The following is a 22,605-nucleotide window of genomic DNA, read 5'->3' on the forward strand; positions in this document are numbered from 1 at the left end:
ATAGCTCCAAAATCAACTAGCAAAAATCAAATCAAATAATGAAATCTCACAATAAGGCAAAAAAAAAAAAAGTTATTTGGTGAGATGAGTCATTCCCTCACCATCCTCTTTTTACTAAGCTTGTTAACTTGTAATACCAATCTCAAAATTTAAGCTTAAATATGAATTTCCATTTAACCCATCCACCCCACCTCCACGCCTGAAAAGGGAGATTACTCTCCTAGAATTACAATCGTATTCTCTCTGATAAGTAGGAAAGAGTGACCCGAAATGTTCTACCTATTGTATAATTGATTTGGGGGTTCACCGTCAGAGCAAAGCTTAAAACTATGGAAGGCAATGGCTTAACTGTGGTGTTCTTACCCATATCTTAGTGCTTAGCTACAGAATCGTACAATCCAAGCCTGGTTCCCTTCTTAGCACATCTCGACTCCCCTACTCATAAATCAACAACTGGTGCTTAAGATACCAGAATTGTTCAGAATGGTGTCATTAAACACGGCAGTAATCAGAGGACATTTTTCACTATCCTTATCTTCATTCCTTTTTTTTTTTTTTTTTTTGGTCAGGGGGTAGTGGGGAAAAGCAGTAGGTTCCTCAGAGAGACTATGTTACAACCTGTCATCCCATAAGTAATTAAGTAATGTAATAAAAGCAAAATAGTCCTATGCTCAGTGGGAAGCCTTATATACGTTAAAGTCATCATGGAGTTCACACATCATTTAAAACAAGGTGAGTTACACAAAAGGCTCTTCACTGGGAAGTTGAGTTTTTAAAGTGCTTATTTGAGAAGCATGTCAGAGAGAGAAATTTATAAAATCAAATATGGGAAAAGAAATGTTACAGCAGAAAGATTATCCCTAAACTGTAGAAAGCTGTTCAGGTCCACTTGAAACATTCTGGTTTTTGAAGTTTTTTTTTCAGTATCAGAGATAAGTAAATTATCTTATTAAAATTCAGCGTAAGTAGCTCCATAGATGGAGTATTTCAAATTTCTAAACTTTTTTTTCTTACTTTCCCCTCATTGCTTAACTCTCTCTAAATTTTAATGATAGAACAATATTTTAACGTTTAGATAACCACATTACAGGCAGAGCAAACCTGGTGATCTAGCTAATTTCTCTGCTCTTCCTGGGATCTGGAAATTTCTAAATGAAGGTGAGGTTATTTCCTCTGCTAGAATGAAATAATACTCCTCTCAATTGGTTTAGTGGGCATTTACCTCAGTGGAAAAGATAAACATTTTAGGATGGAATCTTAAAATATGTCTGTCCTTCTGTTTCATATAATTGGGACCTATTTAGTATTGTTTCTAAAGGGAGTGTTTCAAAATCACTCACCTTTTCAAGAGAAGAAGTCTTTTTTTTTTTAATGATTCACAATATATTTCAGTTGGAATTTCAGATGGTATTTCTCTTACCAACAGATCACAATATCCATGCCAAATTGCTCAACTAAATGATAGTAGATCATTATTTCTAGCAGTTTGTAAACACTGACAGCCCAAACAACAAATATTTGGGGAGGATGAGTTATCCCATCTTTATGCTAAAATACCTAAAATACTATAACCAAATAAGAACATTTTCTGGGGTTTTTTTTAAAGCTATTCTGGGGGTGCCTGGCTGGCTCAGTTGGTAGAGCATGTGACTCTTGATCTCAGGGTTTTGAGTTCAAGCCCCATGTTGGGTGTAGAGATTACTTAAGAATAAAAATCTTAAAAAGAAAAAAAAAAGCTATTTTGAAAGATACTTCTTATTCAAACTCTAATACTAGAAGTGCACCTTGAGAAAACTTGATTTATGAAAAATGCATATTTTAAAAGATAAAATTAGGGACTTCAAGAGTTTGCAGTTATTTCTTCAATGGCATTTAAAATAGGATTTGATTGGGGCCCCTGGTTGGCTCAGTCAGTTGAGTGTCTGACTCTTAATTTCTGCTCAGCGTCCTGAGATTGAGCCCCCGCAATGAGCCCCGCACACAGTGGGGAGTCTTCTTGGGATTCTCTTCTTCCTCTGCCCCTCCCCAACTCACACATACTCTCTCTCTCAAATAAATCTTTTTTTTTTTAAGATTTTTATTTATTTATTTGGCAGAGAGAGACAGCGAGAGAGAGAACACAGGTAGGGGGAGTGGGAGAGTCAGAAGCAGGCTCCCTGCTGAGCAGAGAGCCCGACTAGGGGCTCGATCCCAGGATCCCGGGATCATGACCTGAGCTGAAGGCAGATGCTTACCAACTGAGCCACCCAGATGCCCCTCAAATAAATAAATCTTTAAAGTAAATAGGATTTGATTTACAAACAATTTTTCAGGATACTATATGTGTTGGACATATCAGTGAGGTACTTCAAGTTCTTGATTATGGTTAATTGAATTATATAAATGGTATTTCTTTCCCTTCATCTTTACTTTCCTCTTCCATATTACCTACAACTACAATTAAGTGAATTCCTTCTTCTATTCACTTCAGTCCACAGTGGTACAATGGAATTTCTATTTATTTTTTACATAAAACATTTTTAAACTTTAGTGGCAGAACTAAACTAAGTTTTATTTGTATAAAAGTAGAATCCCCTCTTTAAGATGCATAGCATGTCCCTGTATTCATTTACGCAGTCCAGGTTAGATGAGAGATCTCAGCAAATGCCTTATGTTGTGAACTGTCAACTGTAATAACTCTTAACATCATGATATATAGATTTGTTCTGTCTCACAATAAAAACAAAACTTCCAACCTCTTAAGGTTAAGATAAAAATCTTAATCTTAACTGTACATTATCAAAACATTTATACAACTCCCCAACACTACATGTCATTTGCAAATACTTAGTATCAAAACTACCTAGAATTAAAAATATTAAATTTCAGTAAAGCTAAATTACTACAATTTTTGCAATTTGTGCAGAACTTTAGTTAATAATGTGTTTTCATATATATCATCCAACGTGATCATCAGAACTCTGGGTGTTATTTCCCTAGTGTTGCCGATGAGGAGACTGAGGCTCAAAGGAGTCAATTAATTTGCCCAAGTTCACGGCTGAAAAGTTCCAGGACAGGACTTACGCCTCGGCTTTCTGATTCAAGGCCAAAGGTTATTTGCACTTTATCTTTAAAATCATCATCCATAGAAGCCTAAATACACAGATCCTAAATTCAAAAATGAAAATCATGAGGGATGTATTTTCAACAAATATGGACATTCTCCTTCATAACCATAATACAACCATCAAAATCAGGAAAGTGACATTGATACGTCACTGCCATTTAATCTCAGACCTTTTAGCAAAAGGATCCAGTCCAGAATCACACATTTCATTTAGTTTCATGTCGCTTTTGTCTCCTTCAGGCCAGAACAGATTCCCAGTCTTCCCTTGACTTTCATGACCTCAATACTTCTGAAGATTACAAATCAGATATTTGGCAGAATGCCCCTCAGTTTGATTTGTTTGAAGATGGATTCCTCATGATTAGATTCAGGCTAAGTATTTTGGCAAATATCGTGGGAATGATGCTGTGTTCCTCTATCTGGAGGAGCACAATTTGATTTGTCCCATATTCATGTTAACTTCAATCACACAAATAAGGTGGTGTCTGCCAGGCTTTTCGCTGTCAAGTTTCTTTTCTTTTTTGTAATTAATTAGTATTTTGTAAGGGAGTGTTCCTCTGAGATTGTGCAAATAACCCCTTCCTTCTCTAACTTTTATTCATGTATTTGTTATGGATTTCTATTTTGTTCAGTGGACTATAATCATTAATTTTGATGCTCAAATCATCCCATGCTGAGCCAGTGAGAGTCTTGGCAAGCCGTCCCTTTGACATGTCCTCATCATTTAGAACACTTCCTTACTTTCTGGACTAAAATGTTCCAGGAGCATCTTGTACTTTCCCTGACACAGCCTTTCCTCCAGGAAGCCCTGGTTCCTTTTAGTGAATGATGTATTTAGAAACCAAGATTTAGGGGGTAGGTATGATCATTGCTATTGGGCTGTCACTGATCCCAAGTCCTCTCATTGGACAGAACAAAAGTATGTGTGTGCATGTATGTATTCATGCACACACACACACACACACACACACACTTGCATTCCTTAATTATTTCTGGATCTCTACTGTGAAAACTGAGTTCACACCAGTATCTCCAGTTCTAACCCAACACTGCAAAGTTCTCTCTCGCTTTCTGTCTTTATATTTATAACCCCTTCTAGGACAATGAGAAGCCTGGTTCCCATTATCCTGAATAGATTTCCTTATTTGATCGGTGTCCCTGAACGTAAGCAATAGTCTACGGCTTCTGATCTCCTTCTCCCACTCAGGTTCTGACCCCTGGTGCTGGGATTGTCCCCTGAACGGATGCGCTTCTCACCTTGCTCAGGCTGACAACCGTCCTGGGCAGTCACACTGCACTCACTCTATGGATGCCTTCTTGACCACACCTGGGCTCAACCTCTTGCATGGGCCTCCTCTCTGCACTATTACCCTCCACTCTCATTTGGGCTGACACAGAGTGTAGGCTGTGCCTACATAATTCTTTTCTTCACTGGGTTTTAGTGACACCCAGCTCTGGGCCATGATAGCTTTTACCCTGCACAGCACCCCTTAATGGACTGAATTGCTAGGGAAGGGATGATCAAAAGGGGAGAGGATCAGTTTACATTCATAGTTATAATTAAAGCCTTAAAAAGCCATCATATTTTCTTAAGGGGCAAAGTGAGGATGGGGATTAGTAGTATAATGGGGTGGGCAGAGCTTGGATAAAGAAAGCATCTTCCAGGAGAGAAACTTAAGTATATTTTTAAACTCTTTTTCCCAACCCACAAATTTTCCTGCTAACTATTCCTTATTTCTTCTTTTAGGCTTTGTCTTCTTAACACAATGAACAAGAATGTAACACATCTGGCACATAGCCCCCAACTTGCTAAATGCATGAAAATACATATTTCATGTCATTTATCTGGCCTAGTTTCCCTCCATCGTATGACTGATGTCATATATTTTTCCAAAAGCAAAAACCTTCCCTGCATCAATGCAAAGAACAGACAGGATTGAGAAGACAAGGGCTCCTTTCTCAGCAACTACTAAACTAAGTAACCTTACATAAGTCACTCAACTTCACCAGCCCCATCTCCTCATGGGTAGTAATAATATAACTGATGACAAATACTGATATTTACTGGGTGCTTACTAATGTCAGGCACAGCATTGCATGCATTGTTTTAAGCAATTCTCACATCAATCTTATGAAAGACACACTTTCATTTTTTATTTTCTTAAGATTTTTTTAAAAAGTAATCTCTATACCCCATGTGGGGCTCAAACTCACAACCCTGAGATCAAGAGCTGCATGCTCCTCTGACTGAGCCAGCCAGGTGCCCCAAAAGAAACACTTTTATTATCCCCATTTTACAAATGAGACTGAAGCGTAGAGAACTTAATTTGTCCAAGGCTATGCAGCTAGTAAGTAGTAGACCCTAGACCTCCAAGTCTCAGCTTTTAAACATGATGTCATAGTGCATTAAAAACATTTTAAATTGGAAGGGTTACATTAGATGATCTCTAAGGTCATTCCAGTTTAATAATTCTGATTTTAAGAAATGCTTAGGGGATATTAAGATAAAAGAAACAAAACTTTGCATTAGAGTAGGCATTGGGCATATAAAGTTGAGATTGGGTCTTTGCCCTTCAACAACTAACATACTATCATAATGCACAGAATGCAAAGAAGATAGAGGTGCTGCTGAAAGAGCGGTATTAAGAGAGCCTTTATGGAGGCAATACCACTTTTGTTCAGTTTTAAAAGTAACAAGTTAGGTAGGGGCGCCTGGGTGGCTCAGTCAGTTAAGCTGCTGCCTTTGACTCAGGTCATGATCCTGGGGTCCTGGGATCGAGCCCCATGTCTAGCTCCCTGCTCAGTGAAGAGCCTGCTTCTCCCTCCCCCTCTGTCTGCCACTCTGCCTACTTGTGTTCTCTATCTGTCAAATAAATAAATAAAATCTTTAAAAAAAAAAAGGAACAAGTTAGGTAGAAACATAGGTGGCATTCTAGGCAAAGCAACCAGTATGTGGGAAGGCCTGGTTATCATGAAACAGCACTATGTATTTGATATGATTGCAGTGAGAGTCAACAAGGGGAGGGAGAAGGAAAATGAAAACATTTTGAGTTACTTGTGTATTGTTGAAAATTGAGTCAGGGGAACAGCTATTTATCAATTCGTAAAATTTAAGTACATTATTTTGGATCTTATTTATTTACTTATTCTTAAAAAGATGTATTTATTTATTTGAGAGAGAGTGAGAGGAAGAGCAGAGGGAGATAACCCCCAAGCCGACTCCCCGCTGAGCGTGGAGCCTGATGTGGGGCTCAATCCCACTACCCAGGAGATCATGACATGAGCCGAAACCAAGAGTTGGACACTTAACCGACTGAGCCACCCAGGCACCCCATGGACCTCACATCCATGTAAAAGAACACATCTAAGGGCACCTGGGTGGCTTAGTCACTTACGCATCTGCCTTTGGCTCAGGTTATGATCCCAGGGTCCTGGGATCAAGCCCCGCATCGGGCTCTCTGCTCAGCAGGAGCCTGCTTTTCCTTCCCTTTCTCAAGTAAATAAATAAAATTTTTAAAGATTTTATTTATTTGAGAGAGAAAGAGAGAGCACAAGCAGGAGGAACAGCAGGCAGAGGGAGAAGCAGGCTCCTTGCTGAGCAAGGAGCCCGAGGCGGGACTCGATTCTAGGACCCTGGGATCATGACCTGAGCCGAAGGCAGATGTTTAACTGATTAAGCCACCCAGGCATCCCAATAAATAAAATCTTAAAAAAGAACACACAGGGACACTTGGGTGGCTCAGTCGGTTAAGCGTCTGCCTTCAGCTCGGGTCATGATCCCAGGGTCCTGGGATCGAGTCCCGCATCGGGCTCTCTGCTTGGCGGGAAGCCTGCTTCTCCCTCTCCCACTCCCCCTGCTTATGTTCCCTCTCTTGCTGTCTCTGTCAAATAAATAAAATCTTAAAAAAAAAAATAAGATTACAAAAATGTTGAGATATATTACACGTACAGAATATATAAAACATATTTACAATGAGAAGAACAGCCAAGTAACTACCATCCAAGTCAAGAAGTGGAACATTGTCAGCATCTAGAAGCCCTGTGTGTACCTCTCTTGTATCATGAATCTTGACTCTAACAATCATTTCCTTGCTTTTTCTTAGTTTTACTTACCATGTATCTATATATGGTATCATTTTGCTTCTTTTAAAAATAACAAAGCAAATTACTTTTTCTTACAATACTGTGAAATTCATCCCAATTGTGTGTAGCTCTAGTGTTTTCACTGTATTGTGTTTATATAGATACCAGATTCATTTACTAATGGTGACATTCTAGGTTATTTCTGGTTTGATGAAAAACACTATTATGAAAATTCCTGGTGCACCTGTGGAAAAACACAAGTTATAGAAAATGTGCATCACCACATTGTTTTCAAAAAAGGTTCTACAAGTTCATTTGCCACTGGTAGCATAGATGACTACTGCTCCATGTCGAAAGCAACACTTAGTATTGTATCTAAATATTTTTGCCATTCTCGGTGGATGTTTGGTGGTATTCATTGTGGTTTTAATTTGAACAAATTTTCACTCACTGATGAGTCTATTTGCTACCCAGTTGGAAAAAAATCTTACTCCCCATATTATACTATATAAAACATTCTTTCCAGGGGCATGGTAAATCTAATTGTGAAAAGTAGACATTACTGTAGAAGCATTATGCTTCTAGAAGAATGCTGTCCAGAACTTTCTGCAATGGTAGAAATGTTATATAAATCTGCACTTTCCTATATGGTAGCCACTAGATACATGCGGCTATTGACATCTTCAAATGTCTAAGCAACTGAGGAAGTGAGCTTTAAATTTTAACTTTTGATTAACTTGAACTTTGACAATTAAAGATTTCTGTTCATTAATAGGTACCATTGAGAGTGAAAAGGCAAACCACTGAGGGGGAGAAATTACTTGCAAAGACAACTCCTACCTAGAATATATAAAGAATTGGAGCGCCTGGGTGGCTCAGTTGGTTAAATGTCTTTTTTTTTTTTTTTTTAATATTTTATTTGACAGAGAGAGACACAGCGAGAGAAGGAACACAAGCAGGGGGAGTGGGAGAGGGAGAAGGAGACTTCCCGCTGAGCAGGGAGCCCGATGTGGGACTCAATCCCAGGACCCCGGGATCACGACCTGAGCCGAAGGCAGAAGCTTAACGACTGAGCCACCCAGGCGCCCCTAAATGTCTTACTTTTGATTTTGGCTTGGGTTATGATCTTGGGGTTGAGATCGAGCCCCACATCAGGCTCTGCACTGGGCATGGAGCCTGCTTGGGATTCTCTCTCCCACTCTAAAAAAATAAAAAATAATTTAGGTCATGAAAAAAGGCAGATAATAGCCCCAACCCCTCCAAGATAGGCAAAAGAAACACTCTTCAAAAGGGAGATACTCAAATGCTAATAAATATATGGCAGCCATAAGGGAACCACAAAACCGTGAGATATCATCACACCCAACAGAACGACAAAACTCAAAAGACAAAAGTTAAACAGTTACCAAGTGTAAGCAAGAACGTGGAGCAATGTATGAGAATACATTGATGATGTATATTTTGGATAACTGACAGTACCTAATAAAGCTACACTATGCATAACCTATGGGTCAGCAATTCCATCCCTAGGAAATACCCAACCAAAACATATACATGTACATGCTAAAATTTTGACAAGGACCAGAATGCTCCTAGAAGTGTATTCATAATAACCCCAAACAGGAAATAACTCAATGTCCAACTGCAGTAGAATGTATAAGTACTATAAAATCTAGAAAACAAGAAAAACTAATCTATGGTGTTAAAAGTCAAAGTGGGAGAGGGTGCCTGGGTGGTCAGTTAAGCTTCCGGCTCTTGGTTTTGGCTCAGGTCATGATCTCATGGGTCATGGGATCGAGCCTCACATCGGACTCTATGCTCAGCGTGGAGTCTGCTTGTCCTTCTCCCTCTGCTCCTCCCCGGCTTATGCTTTCTCTCCAATAAGTAAAATCTTTAAAAAAAAGTGAAAGGGGAAGGGGTAATAAGGAAGCCAGGAAGGGGTGTGAAGAGAGCTTCTGTGGGTCAGGTAATGTTCTCTTTTTGCACTGGATGTGTTCATTCCGTGTTAACCAATTAGCCTGTCAGGCAGTGAGGCACTCATTCTCCCATACAACTCTGGACTTACCTCACTTTTGAAGTCGGCAATGGTAGTGGAAAACATCTCTTTAAGTCTGACTTGGCCTCGCTTAAGTCACATACCTTTCCTGGAGCCTCTTCAACCCCATCTGAACCACTGGATTAAGTAGTGAAGGGGTACTTCCCCAAGGGAAAACCAAGGCACTGTTCTCAGAAAAGGGTAAAATGAATGCCAGAGAGGCAAAAACATCTATGTATCTGGAGATCAAAAGAAAACCCCTAATTTGTAGTTCGTCCCTGAGTTATGTCAAATTTTGTTAAGAGTAATACATAGCTTTTCCTATCCAAAGCATCCAAGCTGCTTTGTGAAAGTCTCTGAACTACTGGGGGAAAGAAATCTAATTTCTTATCAGATTTAACTCCAGTCTCTCCCTCCTTGACTACAGCTTACATACTATAGTTAAATTAATCTTTCCAGGGGCGCCTGGGTGGCTCAGTTGGTTGAGCATCTGCCTTCGGCTCAGGTCATGATCCCAGGGTCCTGGGATGGAGCCGCACATCGGGCTCCCTGCTCAGTGGGGAGTCTGCTTCTCCCTCTCCCTCTGCTGCTCCCCCTGCTTGTGCTCTGTCAAATAAATAAAATCTTTAAAAAATTTTAATCTAATATATGGCTCTACTTGTAACAACTCCAACAAAGGAACCATATTCCCCTATCAAGGTTGAAGATTTTTAGCCTGTCACTCATGCTCTTCCATCATCTCACCTGAACTTTTTCAGTTATATGACTCCCTCTGTGTACATGTATTCAGTGCTTTTTAAGTGTCTGTCACTGATCTATTTTATTTTTATTTAAAGATTTTATTTACTTGAGAGCGCGCACACAGAGGCAGAGAAAGAATCAGATTCCCCGCTGAGCATGGAGCCTGACATGGAGCTCGATCCCAGGACCCTGAGATCATGACCTGAGCTGAAGGCAGACGCTTAACTGACTGAGCCACCCAGGTGCCCCATCACTGATCTTTTTAAATTATTCGGATGCAACTGATATTTAATGTATCAGTCAAGAGATATGGGCATTAGATTTCTTGTTACTTTCCCTTTTTGGCTTTAAAGCTATAATAAAATGATTTATGAATGCTAAATTTGATCCTTAATATTAGGTCTTTTCTAAAACTCAGTATTCTTTTTTTTTTTTTTTTTTTTGAGAGAGAGCAGGGGGAGGGGCAGAGGAGAGGGAGAATCCCACCTAGCACAGGAGCCTGACATGGGGCTCGATCTCATGACCCTGAGATCACAACCTGAGCTGAAATCAAGTCAGACATTTAACCAACTGACCCACACAGGTGCCCCCAAATGTTAAGTTTCTTAAGTATATAAAATAAGACAGGCTCTTAAATAGGCTACCTGAATCTTTAGCTAACTTCATTTTGACTAAATGTCTCCATCTTTTTACCCTTACCTAAAACTGACTAAAATAACATAACCAATTTACTAACTTGATAGGGGATCAGAATTAAAGTGATTTTTAAAATTAAAAAAATAAAAGAGGAATTGTGGCATAAATGAGTGACATACTTTTAAAATAAAATATGAGCATGAATTAAATGTACAAACACATCACTATTTTTATTTGCATTTAAGCCAAATGTGCTGTGAGCTAGAAAGTTACTTACACAAGATGTATGATCCATTATACATTAACACAAATTTCAGAATGTGAAGTATAACAATAGTCTCTATTGTTCAAATCCACATTTAAAAAAAATTTTTTTTTTGAAGATTTTATTTATTTATTTGACAGAGAGAGACAGTGAGAGAGGGAACACAAGCAGGGGGAGTGAGAGACGGAGAAGCAGGCCTCCCGCTGAGCAGGGAGCCTGATGAGGGGCTCGATCCCACAACCCTGGGATCATGACCTGAGCCGAAGGCAGGCGCTTAACGATTGATCCACCCAGGCGCCCCTGAAATCCATATTTTTATCTAGAATACAGTATTTATAAACCTAACACCTTCCTGCAACAAAACCAACATTATTAGGGGAGTTGTTTGAATTATTTTTTAATAGCTACAGTGGAGCCCATTTTCCTCATTAAGTAACTATAGGGATTTAACATTCTTTAAGTGGCTTGATTACAACCAAGAATGTGGTATTGGTAATATATATATCAATTCACTCAAACATTCAAGAAAAAAGGACTTATTTTTTACTTAACCAAAAATGAATTCTGAAAATACATTAAAAAATACCCTCCCAACCACTGTTAACACACTCCTTTGTGCCTTCACACACCATGGTCCAGGAGTTACAATTTTTGTGCTTCCACAGGTCTTTCTATTTGGGCAGTTATCAATCGTCTTCTTTCTCAATATACGTCTTTGCATTAACCCGTGCCATTTGCCTGGCCAGGTACCTGTCTCTAGCCGACATTACAGTTTCTTCATTGCTTCGTTTTGCAAACTTGTTCCCCACCTCATGTGGTCTCTCTTGTTCTTTGCCCATCTCTTGGCATCCCTCTATGAGTATGTGTTTTGCTCCCACGGATGTTTCAGAACTGGAGGGTTTTTCTGGGTTTCTTTCTTTGTCCTTTTCCGTATTTCTCATTTTATTGGATCTTTCCCGGTCAAGAAACCTATCCTTTGCCCTAGAATTTGGGCTGCTTTCTTTTTTGTCTCGGCTTCTTTCTGAAGATTGAACACTCATTTCTTGTTCTCTATCTCTGTACTTATCACTGTTTTCATATCTTTCTTTCCTTGCTTTCATATGCTCTTCCTTTTCTTTGCTTTTCTCTTCTTTCTCTCCTTTCTCATTGTGTCGGTCATGATCATTTCGTGATCTATCTCTTTCTTGTTCTCTTGGGGAGTATTTCTCCCTGTCTTTCTCCCTTTTCCAATCTCTGTCATTTCTTTCTCTTTGGTCTCTTCCCCTCAGTTTATCTTCATGTTCATGCCTCTTCCAGTGAGAAGCTCTGTGACTGACCTCTCTGTGCCTCTGAGAATCCTTCTTTTCTTTTCGGGAACCACGGTCAGTGTAATAGTTCTCATGATCCCTGGATTGTCTCTCTTGGTGCTGATCTTCCCTTTTCTCATGAACTCCTGACTTGGACCTTTTTGTGTGGCATTTGGTACCATGCTCCCTTTCTTCACTAGAAGACCGTGAGTGCGCTTGATTTCTCTGATGCTTGGGGTCACTCTCGGAGGTCTCTGTGACCTTTTTCCTTCTGCAGTTCACTTTATTATTTTCTTCCATTTCATCATCCTCACTATTAGCATAAAAGTCACTGTCTGCATCTGGGTTTTCTTCTGCTTGCACAACAGTCTGGAGACTGCATTTCTCATGTGGTATTCTGTTCTCTGAACTTACTTCATCAGAATAACCCCTTGATTTCTCTTCCTTTATCCCAGACCTTAAAACAAATAATATAACACAAAATGCCACATTATCACTGTAGTAATAAGCACATGAAGTGTTCATATAATTTTTCTCAATACTTAAACCAATGCAACTACTAAATGCAAAAAGGTGCTGTCTATTTACCTTGTAAACATCTGCAAACTAGTATTTTCTTTTTATTTTTTTTGAGAGAGAAACAGCATGACAGGGGAGAGGGTCAGAGGGAGCAGGCTCCCCGATGGGCAGGGAGCCCGACGTGGGACTCGATCCCAGGACCCTGAGATCACGACCTAAGCCAAAGGCAGTCGCTTAACCCACTGAGCCATCCAGGTGCCCCCAAACTAGTATTTTCTAACCATTCAGAATATTTTCAGAAAAAGGTAGAAGTGAAATAGAGAAAATGAGCCTTTCTGTATTGGACCACTAGAATCTTTAGGCATAAGTCTGTTGTAAGGTCTTCATTTTTGTTAAGCATGACAAAGAAAAATTGGGAAAAGTAAGATATATTCTGGATCTAAGTACTATTTTCACAACATGAAGTTCAAGTTGCAGCTCTTTGTTGGATTCTTATTCCTTTCTTTTTAAAAAATTCAAGAATAGTCCTGGAAATAGCTGAGATATTTTCACAGCAAAATCTAATTCTAAATATCACTAAATAATCTCTTACGATTAAAAAGGCACGAGCATCCTGGTATTACCCCCTGGCACCTATCACAACAAAATAGGAATACGTGAATCCATCTGATTACAATCAATAACACTAAAAATTGTTTACATCACCCACATTTTCCCAACTGATAAGTGCGGCTCATTTATTTACATTAGCCACACGTTCATTCTTACTGATCGCATAATAATCATACTAAGAGAACAACTGTGGTTCTCTGGGAACTGCTGGCAGAACTGTCTTGGCTGAAGGATTATCTAATACTTTGGAATTCTATTATTAGACTCTGAGAAAAGTACAACTATTAAATGACATTATGGAGTTTCATGGCTGGCCTCACAACTATTCCAGATGAAACTCTAATAGAAATTCTAATTTTCCACTCAAAAATCTGTCTTCAAATATATTTTCTTAGACTCACAATTTTCATCAATTTTGTAATCAAACCCAGCATTTGGAGGGGGGGGAGGGAAGGTGGAGTATAAATCTAATTCTGTCTCTTTAGCCTTAATTCTACTCTTTCCTTTTCCCAGCAACACAGACTTAGATCCTCTAATATGAATGTTTCTGTTCCAAAAAACCATTTACTCAGATACAAGCTTAAGACAAATTCTCCCTTTTACCTTCAGCTATATACTTATGACAGTCATTTCACCATTCCTACAATATCTTATAATTTTATCAAAAAACCCCTCCAATCCTTACTTTCTATGCCAGTGCTAATGGACATATCTACAGACAGGGTAATGTTCGTATCTGTGCCATCTAATATGGTAGCCACTAGCCAAATGTGGCAACTGAGTATTTGCAATGTGGCTACACATCAGGTAGTGCATTTCTAGCTGTTGATACGTGAATCTTCTGTTTTATAGAGGCCATGTTCTATTTACGGAAATAAACCACTTCTCTTATATACTATTTGAACATACATGTAATCCGTAGGTTTTGAATTAAGAAACTGCAAATCCCTAGCAATTCAATTAGGTCAGGTTTGGCTGACAACACAATATGCAGTGCTGCAATCCTCTATCTTTCAGAGGGTTAAAATGATCCCACAACCACAGATCATGAAAGGAATCTTTCTTCTACTATTCCATATGCCGCGTCTCACCTGGCTTCACGAAAGCTGCATGTAGGTACTTCCTCTTCACCAACTGCTTGATTTAATAGGTGTCTATAAAATCCACTGAGATCTTTCTGCTTGGTTACATCCAAACGTGCTAAGAGAGGGCAAGCAAAAGTGAGAGGAATAGATTCAACAAGGCACAACACAGTTCAGTTTTAGAGGTAGAGAATGTAACATACACAGTGTATCAACTACTCTTTGGATCTAGCTGGCAAACTATAGCCTGCATGCCAAATGTGGCCTACTGTTTTTGTAAAGAAATTTTTATTGGAATGTAGCCTTGTTCATTTATTGTTTAGGCTGCTTTTCCATTAGAAAGGCAGAATTTAGTAGCTCCAGCAGAGATCATATGGTACACAAAGCCTAAAATATTTACTTATCTGGTCCTTCACAGAAAATTTGCCAACTGGTATTCTATATAAACACATAGTACATGCCTAGACAGAATATTATAGATTTGATTTCCTTCTATTTAAAACTTCTATGAGCACTTGCCAATTAAGTTATTTTTAAGTATACAATGTACTTAGATCTTGAGAAATGACCACGATTAGAAAGTCTGAAGTAAAGCCCTAAGACATTCTTTGGCTCCTGCACATTTTTGTTCTTTCTTGAATTAACATTATTCTTTTTCTGAAGGCCCACCCAGTTCCTTGAGTGATGTTACTCTAGTTTTCTAAACCCAGAAAATATAAGTAGGATTTAAATCTTAGTTTATATTGCTTCTGACAAATATCGTGTGGTGTATGACTTATAATAAAGGTTTTTTACATTTGGAATTATTTTCTAAGGCAATGACTTGTAATGGCCATAGTTTTAAGAAACAAAATGAGAGATGTGAAAAGTCCAGTAGAAGTAATAGTTACTAAAAGTACAGCTATGGGGCGCCTGGGTGGCTCAGTTGTTTAAGCGTATGCCTTCGGTTCGGGTCATGATCCCAGGGTCCTGGGATCGAGCCCCGCATCGGGCTCCCTGCTCAGCGGGAAGCCTGCTTCTCCTTCTCCCACTCCCCCTGCTTGTGTTCCCTCTCTCGCTGTCTCTCTGTCAAATAAATAAATAAAATCTTTAAAAAATAAATAAAAGTACAGCTATGTTTTTAGTCATTGTCTTTTCTCCGTTTTATAATATCACAGAATAGCGTATCTACACCTCGAGTTCATATACACAAATGAGGACCACAACATTATAATCTAGAAGTTCAGGGACAGAGCAAATGGCGAAACCACAGGGCAGAATTTTGCTGCTTCTGTTTCCTTCTCCCCTCCTCCCTCTTCCAGTTCACCTTCGAGTGCAGCAGCCCTTTTTTCTCTTTCTTCCTCTTCAGCTCTCTCTTGCAGTTTTTTCTTATAGGCAGATGTCACAAATGCCTCCTTATCATCAAATTCTCCCTTCTCCATTTCTCGTTCTCTCTGTATTTTTTTTTCCATTCTCTTTTCCTGTTCCTTTTTTCTGATCTCAACTGCTTTTAGTAGGTTGTGAATATACTTGGGCTAGAGGAAAAAATAAGATTTAGGGAAGAATCAAGGATAAAAATTAAGAATATTCTGTTTTTATCATGAATTTATTAGGATAAAAATGGCTAGTCCAAATAGGTGGGACTGTCATCATCTCAAAATTAAATATAAATTTAACTAGCAAGACTGAAACTAAAATTCTTTTCAAGAAAAATTTAAGTGTAAAGACAGAAATTATTCAAAATCCTATTTTACTTTAAAATTTCAAACTAAGTAATTTTTCCACTGTGTTTTCACCCTTTTTACAGGTATTATCTCAATACTTCAACAGATCAGTGAATCAGAAAGGTTCTTACTAGTTTTTCACATTAGTTGAAATACGGTTATTTAAAAGAATACATGGGGGCTCCCGAGTGGCTGAGTCGGTTAAATGTCCGACTCGATCTCAGCTCAGGTCTTGAACTCGGGGTCGTGAGTTCAAGCCCTGCACTGGGCTCCACATGGAGCCTATTTAAAAAAAAAAACAGCTATAATTTTACACCACTACCCTACTTGTACATACTATAAAATGTAAAGATCTTTAAAAATCAGTCTGTGCTTGTGAAAGAAGAAGAATGATAGTGTGAATTTATATCAAGACCCCACTCCTAATTATTTTTTCAAACTAAAAATATGATCATATGTGCAGATGATTCAGTTACCAGCTTGAAAGCAATAAAGAAATGAGAGGATGATAAAACACAAAAATATGAACAGGAAGAGGAGTTTCTAATACAAAGACTTTTTTTTTAAATTTATTTGAGAAAGAGAGAATGAGAGAAAGCGAGTACATGAGAGGGGGGAGGGTCAGAGGGAGAAGCAGACCCCCCGCTGAGCAGGGAGCCCAACATGGGGCTCAATCCCGGTCCTCCAGGACCATGACCTGAGCCGAAGGCAGATGTCCAACCAACTGAGCCACCCAGGTGCCCCTAATACAAAGACTTTCTAAGAAAAAAAAGTTCAAAAATTTATTTGTGAAGGTGGTAAAACAAAAAATCAAAACTTATTGTTTTTATTGTTAGATAATTTACTCACTCCTATTAGGATACTAAATGCAGGGCTTTGTGGGTTCTAAATCAAAACTGTATTATCTGGAACTAGGGGCTCTTCACACTTCAAATACCCTTATAAAAGCTTTTTCTCAGATCATTCCTCATGCTAAATAAGATTAAGCTATAAAATGCAGGTCAAGGGGTACCTGGGTGGCTCAGTCAGCTAAGCGTCCAACTCTTGATTTTAGCTCAGGTCATGATCTCACGGTAGTGAGATCAAGCTCCGTGTCAGGCTTCACACTCAGCGGGGAGTCTGCTTGAGATTCTCTCCCTCTACCCTCTCCCACCCCTCACTTGCACATGCATGCTCTCACTCTAAAATAAATAAATAAATCTTTAAAATACAGGTTGAGGTCAAAGAAATTTGTATTTTCAGCTACAAACCTTTCGGTCTTTTCCCAAAATCAATTTGGGATTATTTTCCTCCTTTTTTTTCTGCATTTCATCATAAATACTGTCATATTCATATACAGTGGAATCTTCTGCAAGGGCCTTCTGGATTTCTAGTTTGGTCTAAAATAAACAAACAAACATGTCTAAAAAATATGAACCAGCTAAAACATACAATAAAAAGGTTAACTTTTTTGAGAGAGGATCATGAATCAGATATATATTACAAAAATTCTATCAATCACATTTTAGACTGAAAATATAAACATCGGTCTGGAGCCAGGCTGCCTGGGTTTGAATCCTGGCTCTATAACTTATTAGCTACTTGGGGCAAGTTTGTATAATCTTTTTGTGCCTCAGTTTTCATCTAAAAAAATGAGGATAATAATTGTATCTACCTTCCAAGTTGTTGTATTATCTACTTTATATAGTTCATTCATATATGATTTTTTTTCATATAGGATTTTTAAAAATAAACAAAACACCTCAAACCAAGATCAGAGAAGAACTTCTGAACTTAGCTTGACAACAGATATCTACCAAAGACCTACTGCAAATAGTACACCTAATGATGACATTTAACAGCTTTTCCAATGAAATAGGGAGTAAGATAATGTTGCCATCATCAGTCCTGTGCACTTGAAGACCAGATAAAAGAACAGAAAGGAAAAAAAGTGTTGTCTAACTATTAAAACACCCCATTTCTTAAAAGGAATTTGAATGGGCAAAGAAGGAAGTCACACTCTCACTCTTCGCAGATGACATGATGCTCTATGTGGAAAAGACTCCACCTGAAAATTGCTAGAACTCATATAGGAATTCATCAAAGTGGCAGGATATAAAATCAATGCAAAGAAATCAGTTGCATTTCTATACACTAAAAATGAGACAGAAGAAAGAGAAATTAAGGAACTGATCCCATTTACAAGTGCACCAAAAACTGTAAGATACCTAAGAATAAACCTAACCAAAGAGGCAAAGGATCTGTCATCAGAAAACTCTAGAACACTCATAAAAGATACTGAGAACACAAAGAAATGGAAAAACGTTCCATGCTCATGGACTGGAAGAATAAATATTGTTAAAATGTCTATGCTACCGGGCGCCTGGGTGGCTCAGTTGGTTAAGCGACTGCCTTCAGCTCAGGTCATGATCCTGAAGTCCTGGGATCGAGTCCCACGTCGGGCTCCCTGCTCAGCAGGGAGTCTGCCTCTCTCTCTGACCCTCCCCCCTCTCATGCTCTCTATCTCATTCTCTCTCTCAAATAAATAAATAAAATCTTAAAAATAAATAAATAAATAAATAAATAAATAAAATGTCTATGCTACCTAGAGCAACTATACATTCAATGCAATCCCTATCAAAATAACAACCAGCATTTTTCACAGAGTTGGAACACACAATCCTAAAATCTGTATGGAACCAGAAAAGACCACCCTGTATAATAATCAAAGGAGTGTTGAAAAAGAAAACCATAGCTGGCAGCATCACAATTCCAGACTTCAAGCTCTATTACAAAGCTGTAATCACCAAGACAGTATGGTACTGGCACAAAAACAGACACATAGATCAACGGAACACAATAGAGAACCCAGAAACGGACCCTCAACTCTATGGTCAACTAATCTTCGACAAAGCAGGAAAGAATATACAATGGAAAAAAGACAGTGTCTTCAACAAATGGTGTTGGGAAAACTGGACAGCCACATGCAGGAGAATGAAACCGGACCATTTTTTTACACCATACACAAAAAAAGACACAAAACAGATGAAAGACCTAAATGTGAGACAGGAATCAAAGTCCTTGAGGAGAACACAGGCAGCAACCTCTTTGACCTCGGTTGCAGCAACTTCTTGCTAGACACGTCTCCAAAGGCAAGGGAAGCAAGGGCAAAAATGAAATATTGGGACTTCTTCAAGATAAAAAGCTTCTGCACAGCAAAGGGAACAATCAACAAAACCAAAAGGCAACCTACAGAGTGGGAGAAGATATTTGCAAATGACATATAGCATAAAGGGCTAGTACCCAAAATCTATAAAGAACTTATCAGACTCAACACCCAAAGAACAAAGAATCCAATCAAGAAATGGGCAGAAGACATGAACAGACATTTCTCCAAAGAAGACATACAAATGGCCAACAGACACGTGAAAAAATGCTCAAGGTCACTCAGCATCAGGGAAATACAAATCAAAACCACAATGAGATACCACCTCACACTGGTCAGAATGGCTAAAATTAACAAGTCAGGAAACAACAGATTTTGGTGAGGATGTGGAGAAAGGGGAACCCTCTTACACTGTTGGTGGGAATGCAAGCTGGTGCAGCCACTCTGGAAAACATTACAGGGGTTCCTCAAAAAGTTAAAAATAGAGCTACCCTACAACCCAGCAACTGCACTACTAGGTATTTACCCCAAAGATACAAATGTAGTGATCCGAAGGGACACCTGCACCCCAATGTTTATAGCATTATATAATAGCCAAACTATGGAAAGAGCCCAGATGTCCATTGACAGATGAATGGATAAAGAAGATGTGGTATACATACACAATGGAATATTACTCGGCCATCAAAAAGAAAAAAAAAAATCTTGCCATTTGCAATGACATGGATGGAACTAGAGTGTATTATGGTAAGTGAAATAAGTCAATCAGAGAAAGACAATTATCATATGATTTCACTCATATGTGGAATTTAAGGGGCACCTGGGTGGCTCAGTCAGTTAATCATCTGCCTTCAGCTCAGGTCATGATCCCAGGGTACTGGGATGGAACCCCGAGTTGGGCTCCGTGCTCAGCTGGGAGTCTGCTTCTCCCTCTCCCTCTGCCCCTCCCCCTGCTCGTGCTCTCTCTCTCTGCTCCCTCTCTCTCAACTGATAAAATCTTAAAAAAAAAATACGTGGAATTTAAGAAACCAAACAGAGAAGCATAGGGGAAGGGAGGGAAAAATAAAACAAGACGAAATCACACAGGAAGACAAACTGTAAGAGACTCTTAGTCATAGGAAACAAACTGGGGGCTGCTGGAGGGGTGGGGAGTGGGGGGGATGGGGTAACAGGATGTCAGGCATTAAGGAGGGCACGTGATGTGATGAGCACTGGATGTTATATACAACTGATGAATCACTGAACTCTACCTCTGAAACTAATAATAATACAATATATGTTAACTGAATTTAAATAAAAAAGTAATACCTTAAAAAAATAAAATAAAATACCCCATTTCTAAGAGTATTGTATCTTAGATTTAGTAAATGCAGTCAAGTTAGTATTCTTCATCATAAAAGTTAGTTTGGGATTAAAGCAGAAGAGCTAAATCATCCAAGTGGATGGGGAATAAAGTGAAAAGCAGTAAGTATAGATGAGAGATCAAAGGGGCAGCAGGCAGGTAAAGGTACAAGAATAGCTATAGGATCACTCCTAACTTGCAAGCAAACTATGAGAAAAAGTCTCACTAATAGGAAAAGTGGTTTTGGACAGCTAGGATTAAGAATAAAATTAGGTTTGGGATTTATGTTTTAAAAAGTAGGTAAGAAGGGGCGCCTGGGTGGCTCAGTCATTGAGTGTCTGCCTTCAGCTCAGGTCATGATCCCAGGGTCCTGGGATCGAGCCCCGCATTGGGCTGCTCAGCAGAGCCTGCTTCTCCCTCTCCCTCTGCCGCTCCCCTTGCTCGTGCTCTCTCTTTCTCTCTCTCTGTGTCAAATAAATAAATAAAATCTTAAACAACAACAACAAAAAAAGTGGTTGCCATCTGGGTATTCTCTAAGACTGATGAATCACTGACTCTACCTCAGAAACCAATAATATATGTTAATTAACTGAATTTAAATAAAAAAAGTATTTAAAAATTTAAAAAATTAAAAGTTATTTTTATGTAGGGTTTCAAACAGAAAAAATAGCATACACACACACCCATGCAATAAAACAGAACTCACACTCAAGAATATGTCACCCAGCTTACGAACTAGAATATTACAAGTATCTTCAAAGTTATCCATGTGTTCCTCCATGATTCCCTTTGCCTACCACACAGACGTAAACAATATTCTAAATTTAACGCTTATTTTCTCTTCCTTTTCCCCCCACATATGTATATGGCTCTAAGTAATATATTCTATGATGTGCTGTTGTTATCAGCTTTATATAAATAGTATCAGCTTCATTAAAAAAAAAAAGTGGTTGCCATAGTATCTGGCACATTAGAAACTGTTTAACAAATTTAACCTCATGCAGGATTCCAGGTAGACAAGAGAGAAACAGATGCCAAAGGTTAAAGAAAATGTGGAGAGGAAAAAATTAAAATTAAAAAGAAAGGTCCTATGCCATTGTTTAATTTCATTATGTTCTGCAGCAGCTAAATCTAAGATACAATGGTATAGTAGAAAAATTAGTAAACCTTCACGCCTAGTTCTGTAATTAGCTGTGTGATCATGAGGGGTAATTTATCCTTTTGAAGTTTCAGATTTCTTAACAGACCATGGGCAGGTTTGTGAGAATTTTAAAAACATAATGTATGTATAAGAAAGTGCTTGGAAATATGACAGAGCAGTATATAAATATAAGGTGCAAGGCAAATCTATTGAAAATTATCAGATATTCCCCATTCTCAGTAGCCGAATTTCAAATAATTATAAAGCTATGAAACCACTTTGGTGTGAAGAGACTTTTTTAAGTAGGCTCACTAGTAAGAATAATTAAACCAGGTGGCGCCTGGGTGGCTCAGTCGTTAAGCGTCTGCCTTCGGCTCAGGTCATGATCCCAGAGTCCTGGGATCGAGCCCCGCATGGGGCTCCCTGGTCTGCGGGAAGCCTGCTTCTCCCTCTCCCACTCCCCCTGCTTGTGTTCTCTCTCTCGCTGTGTATCTCTCTCTGTCAAATAAATAAAATCTTAAAAAAAAAAAAAAAGAATAATTAAACCATATAATCCAATATAAGACTCCTGAGTCATCTAAAAGCAGAAATGGGTTCAATCTACAACACAGCAATGAAGAGTTAATTCTTCATTGTGCTTTTTCCATGTAAATTTATCACAAAAACCTGAAATATATGTAAATCAAGAAACATCTTAAACATTTTCAGAAAAGAAGGGTTAAGATAAAATTATTCCTTCATACACAACTACTCTGCTCTGTCTCAGGACCTAGATACCAAAACTGATACTGAAATACTTATTTCACCAAATACATTTAATTCCTTCAGCCACCTTACCTGTTTCATTGCTTGCTTCTTAGCAGCTTCCCTCTGAAGGCTTTCACTCACGGAGGTCTATAAAACATAAAA

The 22,605-nt window shown here is 38.6% G+C and overlaps 1 protein-coding gene across 2 annotated transcripts in view; it reads right to left on the bottom strand.

Moving 5' to 3' along the window:
• Positions 1 to 11,102: 11,102 nt before the first annotated feature.
• Positions 11,103 to 22,605, bottom strand: part of NSRP1 (nuclear speckle splicing regulatory protein 1) — a 53,562-nt gene continuing 42,059 nt past the window's right edge. For both annotated transcript variants that reach the window (XM_021704150.1, XM_021704151.1), the window contains exons 3-7: positions 22,534 to 22,590; positions 17,319 to 17,447; positions 15,672 to 15,879; positions 14,375 to 14,483; positions 11,103 to 12,609 (exon numbers count right to left, since the gene is read on the bottom strand). In XM_021704150.1, the coding sequence (XP_021559825.1) occupies positions 11,553 to 12,609; positions 14,375 to 14,483; positions 15,672 to 15,879; positions 17,319 to 17,447; positions 22,534 to 22,590 (1,560 nt within the window). In that variant the 3' untranslated portion in view covers positions 11,103 to 11,552. The remainder of the gene's footprint in view (positions 12,610 to 14,374; positions 14,484 to 15,671; positions 15,880 to 17,318; positions 17,448 to 22,533; positions 22,591 to 22,605) is intronic.

This window comes from Neomonachus schauinslandi, chromosome 15 (genome assembly GCF_002201575.2).
Source record: "Neomonachus schauinslandi chromosome 15, ASM220157v2, whole genome shotgun sequence".
Classification (NCBI taxonomy): Eukaryota; Metazoa; Chordata; class Mammalia; order Carnivora; family Phocidae; genus Neomonachus; species Neomonachus schauinslandi.